At 34.9% G+C, this 12,253-nt stretch overlaps 1 protein-coding gene across 1 annotated transcript; it reads right to left on the bottom strand.

Moving 5' to 3' along the window:
* Positions 1-8,668: 8,668 nt before the first annotated feature.
* On the bottom strand, positions 8,669-9,607 carry OLR81 (olfactory receptor 81). Its single transcript, NM_001168837.1, is given in 1 exon segment — positions 8,669-9,607. A coding segment is annotated over 1 exon segment (939 nt).
* Between the last annotated feature and the right edge of the window lie 2,646 nt (positions 9,608-12,253).

Genomic DNA, 12,253 nt, shown 5'->3' with positions numbered 1-12,253 from the left:
TCTTCCAAATCACAGTGTAGGAGAACTTGCCACACATAGAAGCAGGAGCTGGGGAGAGAAGATTGAATAAGAGTTTGGAATGAAAATAATTAGGTTTGTGTTTCATTCAGTATATGTAGAGTAAAATGAAAAGTTTTGTTATTTGGAGGGTCCTGTTATTGTGTTTTGTAATCTACAGTCATTTGAATAGATCAGTCTCAAATAACTTAATTATTATGTTTACATAATGATTGTAGCATAATGCGTAACCTTACACATTAAAGATTGCAGGATTCTATGACATAGAGTCTGATATTTAACTGGAATAACTGAAGATGCCCTGTACCCTTTATTAGTCCCCTGGTTGAAGAAGAATGCCTGAAAAATCAAAGATACGCACAAGGGAAATGCCGATTAATTCAAGAGGAGACAGACTAATGAGAACATGAAGTTACAGACACAGATGTACACATATTTTTATAATTAAAAACTGCAAAATTTCTTCTAATGATTTGCTAATCATTTATTGATGTAAAGCAAATGCCAAGATTAAGCCTAATATCCTGTCAAAAAGACAGGAAGAGAACATGAGAAATGTAGATATAACAAACAAAAGCATAGATACCCTGGAATGTTTGCCCCGGGAGCAAACATAGCTGGGTCACATACCAGTACACATGAAAGAGCTCAGAAAGAAAATAATAACAAACCTGTTGAGGATTTCCACTGATTAAAATACTTTCTCAAGAGCAACCAATTTTTCAGTGGCTCATTTTGGATTTCTATGGTGGTGATAGTTTCTAGTGGTATTTGAAAGCATCATTTACTCTTCACTCTATATTAGCTCCTCTAACTAGTTTATACTGGGTTTATACCTCCTGCTTGATTAAGTTACTTTTCTGGTAGGTAGAGACAACCTAGAAGGCTTCCTTTGGTTATGTACTTGGAGAAGATGTTTTTGATGACACAAAACTGGAAGAAAAAGGTCTATTTGCAGATAAAATTACTTTGTGTAATTATCTAAAGGAAATATATAAGGGTGCTCTTTCAGTGCTTTTGAAATTATGAAGAAGCAACCACTCATAAGCTGAAATAATGAAATAGAACTTCTGTGGGTCTCCAACTTGTGGCAGAGTGGTTCAAGATAGAAAAAAGTAGAACAGACTCCTGTTTCATCATATATGTTGCTCCATATTTCTGACAAGTGTGTCAAAATGGAAAATACATCAAGATAAAAAATAAAATAAATAATATACCCATTCTGAGGTGTGGAGGAGGATAGAGAGATAGAGAATGAGAAAGAGAGAGAAACGGAGAGAGAAAGAAATAAGCTCTATTTCTACAGAAGTCCATTTTATTCCTTATAACCCATAGGAAAGGCAGAACATATATTTTACCAATAAACTATATAATTGCTTTGAATAAATATATTTATTCCATGGGTCTTCTAGATCGTTTTTAAATTTTCAACCTCCATTTAAGAGTTTCAAAGGAATTTTATTCGATTAAAATCAGAAATTGTACTACCTGATAAATAGCAAGCCCGGTAAGCTCAGCAACCCTTGATCATTTCTCACTTATTTGAATGTAATACATACCTAAGTCAAGAGAAAATTCACCTGCCTTATTATGTCATAGAAATATAAGCTCAAGGGGAGTATCAAGCAGCATGGCTTTATAGCCTTGTCATTTTTACAGTCCGAGAAGAGTCATTTTATATTAAGGCTTTAGTTGATTAGAACATTAGGAAAATTGAGTTAGTTGGATTTTCAACTATAATTTGCACCATGAGATTGAATCCTCTGAGATTGCTAACAAAACTTTTTGACTCTGATCTAGGGAAAGAGAAGCCTAAGAAAAGTGATAAGTATAGAAATGTTCCCACAGAAAGGTGTAGATATGGGAGCAAAAATACCCAAATACTGTTATTTAATATATGGCATACAGATGGATACATTTTATTTCTAAGTGAAATTTTACAGCCAAATTCTATGGGATGTTGTTTTCTAGATAAAATAGTCCTTGATCCATATTAACTACCTGAGTTAGAGCATAATAACCTGGCATTGCTGACTCCATGTTCAATCTTATCTCTCTTATTCATTTCAATGACCAGGTGTTCTGAGTTTATTAAGTATTTAGTCTATGGATTAAGATCCTTGAGCGTTTGGTTACACTGCCCTCTATCCATGATTGTTTCTCTATATTCTCCCCCTTACCAATTTTTCATACCTATATCACAGAGGTCATAGAGATAATTATTAAAAATATCTACTCATGAAATGAGCTTGCTTCAGATCAAATACTGAATTTCTCATGTATACTATCTGTGTCAATTTGAGTGACCTTCTTATTTTCTCTTTGTCTCAGTTTCCTCAACTGAAAAATTAAGAATGATAATAGTACCCACAGCTTATAATACTTTTGAGGAATAATTTAAGTTGTTAATATAATACACTTAAATACAATACTTAGCATGCTTAAATGATTTTAAAATGTTAGTTTTCGTTATCATATAACTCAGCTCATAACAACACCTTCTTATATATTTGATCTATGAAAACCGTATGGAGAAAACTCTCATGCCACTAAGTCTATACATTTGGTGTGAAAGTTCTGGTTTATTATAACATTTTATCCCTCGGTTTTCAGTCAAATGTGTGTGTGTGTGTGTGTATATATGTATATATGTATATATATGTATATATGTATATATTTATATATGTATATATATGTATATATGTATATATATGTGTATATATGTGTATATATATGTATTTCTCATTCTCACTAGAATAACATTATATTAAATGGGAAAATTACTATCTTTTTACTTCATGCTTGAGCAGATATCTTAAACAATATTGAAGACACAATCAAGTTTAAGATGTAAAGCACAGACTTAAAAGCATAAAGTTAATTTTTTCATCTTACTCTTTAGTCTTTTTTATTATATCACACACACTTTAAATTTAAACTTCTGAAAGTTTACAAATTAAAATACAGGCATACCTCAGAGATATTGCAGCTTTAGTTCCATACCACTGCAGTGAAGTAAATGTCACAATAAAGTGAGTCACACGAATATTTTGGTTTCCTGCTTGCTATAGTTTGAATGTCTGAGTCTCTGAAACTCATGTTGAAACTTAACCTCCAGTGGGGCAATATTGAAAGCTGAGGCCTTTCAGAGATGATTGGGTCATGAGAGTTCTGCCCTCATGAATGAAATAATCTACTTACGGATTAACGGATTAAGAGATTAATGGGAATGCAACTAAGAGAGACCTGAGCTAGCACATTAGCCCCCTTACCATATGATGCCCCACACTTCCTTGAGACCCTCCAGAGTCCCCACCAGCAAGAAGTGTCTCACCAAATGGGGGCCCTCAACCTCAGACATCTCAACCTCCATTACCACAAGAAATAAATTATTTTCTTTATAAATTACCCATTTTCAGGTATTCTATTATCAGGAACACAAACAGACTATGACACCAGTGCATATAAAAGTTATGTCGACACTATAGTCTATTAAGTGTGCAATTGCATTATGTCTAAAAATGCAATGAACATACCTTAATTAAAAATACTCTGAAAAAAATGCTAATGATCATCTGATGGCTGCTGACTGATCAGGGTGGTAGTTGTTGACAGTTGGAGTGGCTGCGGCAATTTAGTAAAATAAGACAACAGTGAAGCTTGTCAAATCAGTAGACTCTTTCTTTCATGAAAGGATTTTCTGTACTGTGTAATTCTATTTTGTACCACTTTACCCTTAGTAGAGCATCTTTCAAAATTAGTCGTTTCTCTCAAACCCTGCTGCTGCTTCATCTATTCATTTTATATTATATAATATTCTAAATTCTTTATTATTTCAACAAATCACTTTCTTTGCTCATCCATAAATAGCAACTTCTCATCCATTAACCTTTTGTCATGAGATTGCAGCATTCAGTTCCATCTTCAGATTTCACTTCTAATTCCATTTCTCTTGCTATTTCCACCATATCTGCAGCTATTTCCTCCACTGAAGTCTTGAACCCCTCAACGTCATCCATGAGGGTTGGAATGAATTTCTTCCAAACTCCTGTTAATGTTGATGTTTGGATCTCCTCCATGAATCATAAATATTCTTAATGGTATCTCCAATGGTGAATCCTTTCCAGAAGGTTTTCAATTTACTCTGCCCAGATCCATCAGAAGAATCATTATTTACTTCAATTGTAGCCTTAAGAAATATTTCTTATATATTAAGACTTGAAAGTAAAAATTACTTATTGACCTATGGGCTGCAGAATGCATGTTGTGTTAGCGGACATGGAAACAAGATGAATCACATATGTCTCAATCAGAATTTTTGGGTGACTAGGCGCATTGTCAATGAGTAGTATTTTGAAATGAATCTTTTTTTACTGAGCAGTAAAGTCTCCACAGTGTGCTTAAAATATTTAGGAAATGGCCGGGAGTAGTGGCTCATGCCTGTAATCCCTGCCAGGGCAAGCCAGGTGGATCATGAGGTCAAGAGACCGAGACCATCCTGGCCAACATGGTGAAACCCTATCTCCACTAAAAAAAAAAAAAAAAAAAAAAAAAATTTAGCCAGGTGTGGTGGTGCATGCCTGTAATCCCAGATACTTGGGAGATTGAGGCAGGATAATTGCTTGAACCCAGGAGGCAGAGGTTGCAGTGAGCTGAGATCCTGCCTCTGTACTCCAGCCTGGAAGACAGAGCAAGACTCCATCTCAAAAAAAAATTAGTAAATGATGCTGTAAACAGATGTGCTGTCATCCAGGCTTCGTTGTTCCATTTACAGAGCACAGGCAGAGTAAATTTAGCATAATTCTTAAGACCCCTGAACTTTTTAGAATGATAAGTTGAGCATTGACTTCAACTTAAAGTCACCAATTGCATCAGAACCAGCAAGAGAGTCAGCCTGTCTATTGAAGCTTAGAAGCCAGGCATGTGCTTTTCTCTACCTATGAAAGTGCTAGGTGGCATCTTATTCCAACATAAGGTTGTCTTGTCGACCTTGAGTATCTGTTGTTTAGGGTAGTCAGTTCATCAATTGTCTTAGCTGTAATAGATCTTCCGGATAAGTTGAAACAGCTTCTACATCAGCATTTGCTACTTCACTTTATCCTTTTATATTATGGAAATAACATTTTGCCTTTAAACTCCATAAACTAACCTTTGCTAACTTCAAACTTTTCTTCTGCAGCTTCCTCACTTCTCTCATTCTTAATAGAATTAAACAGAAATAGACCCTAGTTCTGGATTAGGCTTTGACTTAAAGGAATATTTTGATTGGTTTGACTTTCTGTACAGGCCACTAAGACTTTTTCCATATTATCAATAAGGTTGTTTTGCCTTTTTATCATTGATATGTTCACTGGAGTAACACTTGTAATTTCTTTCAGAGTATTTTCCTTTGCAGCCACAACTTGGCTAACCTTTTGGCACAAAAGGCCTCACTATCAGCCTTCCTCACCTTTCAACATGCCTTTCTCACTAAGCTTAATCATTTCTAGCTTTTAATTTAAAGTCGTAGATGTGTGACTCATCCTTTCCCTTGAAAACTTAGAGGCCATTGTAAGGTTTTTAACTGGCCAAATTTTGATACTGTTGTGCCTCAGGGAATAAGGAAGCCTGAGAAGAGGGAGAGAGATGGTGAAACAGTCATAACATATACAACAAAATACTGAAAATCAAAATTGTTAATTTTAAGAATCTATGTATGAATTTCAGGATCAAAGTAAACTAGATCAAGTGATAGAATAAAAGAAAAATTAAAACAGATGGAAGAAAAATATGGAGTTTCTACTTTATCTTTATATAGAAAAACTAACAAAAGAATATGGAAAGAAAATTGAAAGGAAATATTTAAAGATATAAAGTCTGAAAAGTTTCTAGAAGTAATAGAGACATAAAATCTCAAAATGTAAGTATATACTGAACATGATTCTAAAAATTATAAATCCAGACTCAATTGATTAAAATTTTAGAATATGAAAAATAAACATGCTTTCCAAAGAATGAGGGGAAAAGTTCTTTCCAAACAGTGAGAAAATGATCAGTATCATATGTTTCATTAAGAGTATTGATGCCAAAAGTAAAAGCTGAATGATGAATTAAGAAAGATGATAGAACAGAACTCTATTCAAAATCTTATACATTTTTGATTTATCATTTAAATATGAGGGCAAATTAGAACGTACTTAGACATAAAATTAGAATTATTACCAAAGCAGGGGTAAATTGTGGCTGGCAATATGACTTGGGTCTAAAATGTAAAAGATGTTTCTCCTAAGAATTGGTAAGCAAGAATATATTCATGAAGAGTTGCTGTAGAAATAAATTATTAATAATATATATCATCAAATAAAAATGGTTAACGAATATTCTTTAAAAAACTGGAAATAAGATTGCAGATAATCACAACATAAAATAAATAAATGTACAAGAAAAAAGAAAACCTAAAGAGAACTAATATTTTTGTTTGTTCAAAGTATGGTAGTTACAAATTACTTTATTTATATATCTGATTTTTAGAAAGAGGGACTTTACAGGTTTGTGCCACCGTGCCAGGCTTTATTTATTTATTTATTTATTTATTTATATTTTTTTCAGAAACAGCGTCTTGCTATGTTACCCAAGCTGGACAAATTACTTTTATTAGAAAACAAAAATGAAACTAGGAAAGTTAAAAAATTTTAATAATATCTAATAGAAGAAGAAATGTAGCATATGCAACTGTCAAACATCAGTGAGAAATGGGATTTTCAAAAACAAGAACTAAATGAAATAATGGAAAATAAGAGGGAGAAAAAAATCAAAATATGTGAAATGTAGCTAGGTATGGTGGCATGTACCTGCAGTCCTAACTACTACAGAAGCTGAGGTAGAAAGACTGTGTAAGCCCAAAAGTTCAAGCCTGAGCAACATAGTGATACACAGTCAAAAAATAAAAAACAACAACAACAAACAAAAACAAAACACAACAAATTCTGATATTCGAAAGTACTTAATCAAAAATAAAGATCAAGAAGCAGAAATATGTTCTGGTTAATTAAAATTCTGTTGCTTAATAATTCTACTTCAAAGTATAAAGCCTCAATGAATTACTATAAAAATGTAAAATATGCCACAAACATGTGCACCATATTTTCTAATTTGAAATAATAATAATGATAACACAAATGTCCATAAACAGAGGAATACATAAATAACATCGATGTTACAAAACAAAACAAGAAGTATTTTAATCTATATAAAATAATAACAAGTGATCCAATAAACATGCTATGATTTGTTGTAAAACTAAAATGTATACTATGATGTCAGAAAAACACAGGCCAGATTGCCTCTAAAATTAGGAAGGAAACTGTGTTGGAGCGGTGATAAAGGTAATATTAACTTTAATGTTGCATATATTTTATTAAGCATTATCTTTGAGATGAGTGCAGTGTTAAAAGTTGTTAATTCTGGTTTGCAGGAAAAAATACATTTTTATATTTTAGAATTAGTTTCCTTTTAACAGTCTAAAAGATAAAAAAATTAAAGTTATTAGAAATATAAAATAATGTTACTAGTTTGATGATGCAAATCTATTGCTGATCTCAAGACACTTCATTTCTAAATCAATTGAAAGCCCTCAGTCTCATGTGAAAAGTAGCTATGCATAAGTTAATCTGCAGCTTCTACATTAAAGTCAGGGGATCTAGAAATATATCATAGATTTAAGATGAGAAACGTTGAATTTTAGGATAGAGTATTTTAGAATCAAATGTAGATGGAAAAAACCACAACTAGGTAAAGTGATAGAGAAAGGCCAGCATATATCACATAGAAATGTTATACATTCCTAGATTTTTAAAACTACACTTATAACTATGCTATAAACCTAAAAGCAAAGGGTACATCCGTGCTAAATTACTGCTGGTATCAGTGAGAAAAAGTTTTAAAATTGTATGTTTGTTTTGGCTATGATTGCATGGAAACTTACACATTTGGCAGGTGATTCCACTTGAAGCTAAAAATTTGGCAATGATTTTTTTGAACCCATGGACTTGGCTTTATAAGAGCACAATAGAATGCAAGCTCCACAGGGCCAGATGTAACAGAATGCAAGCTCCACAGGGCAGATGTTTGTGTTAGTTTTGTTTCTTGATTTATCCCATGCAGTTATAATTATTCAAAAGATAAAACAAATACAATATGAATGTGAATTAAATTTGTAATCAAATACAGGAAGGAAGGAAGGGAAAGAAGGAAGGAAGGAAGGGAGGGAGGGAGGGAGGAAGAAAGAAAATGAATGACACAGTTTACAGGGTTAAATTTCCAATGCCACATATTTCTAATCACTGATCATAAAAGACTCAGTATAATATCTTCTTTCCCCCCAAAAGAAGCAGCCTTTTGCAATCGAGGGTTCTGCATGAAGTTATGTAGGCGAGGCAACACAGCTGTTTCCCAGGATATCCTTCCCAGAATAGTTGTCAGCCTTTGAACTTGAGGTACCACAGAAGTTTCTGCCACTGTTAAAATCCATGAGTCAGCATTCAGGAACAAACCAACTTGTACTGCAAGTTGGCAGGAATAAGGTAAGGATCAGGAGATATTCCTTAAAGCAAGAACATATCAGTCTTCATAGGAGGATCAAAGTCCTTAGTAAAAGAACGTGATAAGAGCCTTATCTTTTAGTAAGTACATAGATCACTCGCTCTCGTATCCATTTGGTCCTCACCCCATAAATGATGGGGTTGAGAGAGGGTGGGACAACCAAATAGAGATTAGCAACAAGAATGTGAATGTAATGTGGAATGCTGTGTCCAAACCGATGAGTAAGGAAAGAGAAGACTGAGGGGATATAGAAAACACAAATGACCCCAACGTGAGAGCCACATGTGCTTAGGGCTTTTAGCCGAGCATCATGTGATGGGAGGCGGAAGACAGCACGGAGAACGTAAACATATGAGATGACAATAAGGACCAGGTTCAGGAGAAAGAGGGAGACCACAAAGAGTCCATAGATAGCATTGACACGGATGTTTCCACAGGACAATTTTGCAATGCCCATGTGCTCACAGTAGGAATGGGCTATTATATGAGCCTGACAAAATGGTAAACGGTAGACGAGATAGATTATGGGGAGTGTAAACAGAACTGGACGAATTACAATGCACATAGTGATGCCCACCAGCACCCGGGATGTCAAGATGTTTGTGTAGTGAAGTGGATTGCAGATGGCCATGTAACGGTCAAAGGCCATGGCCACCAGGACCTCAGCCTCCATGCCAGTGAAGGCATGGATCAGAAACATCTGGGCCACACAAGCTCCAAAGTTAATCTCATGAGCATCAAACCAGAAGATGCCCAGCATGCGAGGCACACAGGTTGTAGAAAGGGCCAAATCAGTTGTGGAAAGGATAGCCAGAAAGTATAACATGGGCTCCTGGAGAGTCTGTTCTGCCTTGATGACTAGCAGAATGGTAGCATTGCCCAGCAAAGCCACAAGGTAAACAGAGCAGAAAGGCAGGGAGATCCACATATGGACGTCTTCCAGACCTGGGATTCCAACAAGAAAAAATGTGGCTGGGTGAAAAGTGCTCCTGTTGCCATGGTATACCATCTTGCACTGCGTTGTTCTGAAGAGGTGAAGCTCATTCTTCTTTTGGGGGAAAAACAAAGGGGAAAGAGAGAGAGAAAGAGAAAGATCAGATGAAGCTAGCATAGCACAGCAGCCAGCATAGCAGCAGCTAGCATATTAGTTGCTAGCATCAATTTCTAGCTCTGTGCTTCAGCACAGAATTGAATTCACATTTACTATGCAAGCAGGCGTGTTCAGAAGCTCCTGTACTGAGTCATTGCCTTAGCCATTTATACAGACCAGGGCATGGTGAAATTCAGAATTTTCATTCTGCTTGTTGATTGGGTACTAATTCTATATATGGAGATTTGCAACAACCTTATTGAGGATTTCTAATAATTAATACTTTCCACTCACTTTGAAAGTGAATAATACATGATTTTACTCTGGGAATTCATCCTCTGTTGGGTAACATTGGAAATATCAAGACAGCACATGGGGTCATGTGAATACAACACACAGACCCTCAAAGTGTCATTAAGTGATTCATAAGAAAGTAAATAATAAGACTTCATGTACATAGGCACTTTCACAATAAAAACCTAAATTATTTTTTAGACTGGCCTTGAGATACCTATATAAAAACTCTGAACCAAGCCCAGTAGCCTCTCAGACATTGAATCAGACTGTAAGAAACATCAATTTCTCAGAAAAGTACTTGTTCCTGTGATGCCTGGCCAGAATTAGACATAGTAATTGTTTATGACCTACAGGCTTAGGATTTTCAGATGGGAAAAGGATAAGAAGGCTGTGTAATGCCATTTTCACACTTTTGTTTTTTATCTATAGCACACCAGGTATTCTTAGAACACCTGTTAATTTTACCTTTGCTAACTTTTCCTCTACTATGGAGCCAATACTTATTTGCCACTCCTTCTACCAGTTCAAGACACTGGATATGTGGGTAGAAGACAATGCGGACAATCTCAGATGGTATTTGTGCTGGAGAAGTTTTTGTATTTTTGTTTGTTTGTTTGTTTGTTTTGTAGTTCTCTTGGATAGCATTGTGTCAGCCGAAAAACAATCAACTTTTGCAATAGTCTAAAAACAATGAAGAAAAATACTTAAGTAATACCTTTAAAATGCTGCAAATAAACCAAGTCACTCAAAATGAGCTAAGGAGGCTTGTCCTGGGGTCTTTGGTACAGCAGTTGTAATTCAAAATAAAGTTAAAAGATCCTTACTTTCATCTTTGGCATAGTTTCACTTTCTAATCTTTTTTAATTATCTTTTTTTAATACAGTAAATATATCAAGGCAAAAATAACTTTTTTGAGGTGAAGCTCCTTCTTCTTTTGGGGGAAAAACAAAGGGGAAAAAGAGAGAGAAAGAGAAAGAGAAAAATCAGATGAAGCATTGCTAGCATAGCATAGCAGCCAGCGTAGCAGTTGCTGGCATCAATTTCTAGCTCTGTGTTTAAGCACGGAATTGAAGAGTAAAACTCTTCATGCTTTTGAGATTTTTCCAACACAGAGAAAACAAGTGCAGCAAAGTACACTGACTCTTATTGTGTTGTGTAAAAACATTGATATTCTGGACAATTAAAATATAATTGCTCAGCAGAAAGATAATGACAGCACCTAGGCTATAGACTTAAGGATTAAATCTAGGTGCCCACTCTCAAAAGCAGGTCTCCACTACCCTTATTTTTTCCTACTACCATAGAAACTGATTTAACCTAATGCAATTGGTAGGACGACATTTTAACTTGGATATTCATGACAGATTTCACACATAATTTCTAAAATTTAGAACATAATTTATACATATTTTAGGCATCTATTATTTAATGCATACATAATATGTTTATATATTACAATTTCATACATTACATATTAAAACAATATACAACTTTTTTCCCTGCCTGGTGCAGGTCAGCCACATGGTCCAGTTCTCAGTGTGCACTGCCCGTGTATCTCTCCATGCACTGCCGCACCTGCTCACCAGAAATCAGCAGCTGATTCACCTCATTCTTCCATAGGAATCAACACCTACACTTAACACTGGGCAGCACAGTACTTAGTCCCTTTTCTGAGTAGCACTTGGAAGGTGTGCTAATATTAGGTTTCTAGCACCTCAGGGATATTATAAGAATACATCTAATTTTAGTCTGTACTTTAGACAGAGCTCTGGAATTGAGTCCTCAGAGACTGCTCACCAACTCCTGGGTGCTGCTCTAGAAACACAGAAAAGCTGAAGGAACATAGAAGCAAGCTGAAGTGTATGTAATACAATTTCAAGAAGTGGGACTAAAGCACTGTCTCGCTGTCATTTATACTTGATACATGTAACAACAGATAATTGCATCTCTACCTAATTGTGAATATGTGACCCAATTCTGTAGGCCTGTTTCATACAGAATAAACTGGCTAAATTCCTCTCCAACATTTTGACTAATATAGTAGGCTTTCTGACTTAAACTATTTCTCTTCACTGATGGTTTTTTCAGACCAAATATAATTGACTTGAATTTCTCTAATTAGCATAAAAACACAAAGTCATTATCTTTTGTCCATTGTGTTTTCTATACATGAATTCTCAAAACCAACACCACCAAAATTTTACATATACAACTTTTAAAACTCCTATTAATACATACCTAAAATTTCAATCCTGGAGTCTGATTGCT

The sequence above is a fragment of the Papio anubis genome, chromosome 12 (genome assembly GCF_008728515.1).
Source record: "Papio anubis isolate 15944 chromosome 12, Panubis1.0, whole genome shotgun sequence".
In the NCBI taxonomy this organism is placed as follows: Eukaryota; Metazoa; Chordata; class Mammalia; order Primates; family Cercopithecidae; genus Papio; species Papio anubis.
The sequence above is the reverse complement of the archived record's forward strand: the minus strand, read 5'-3'. Positions and strand labels throughout refer to the sequence as shown.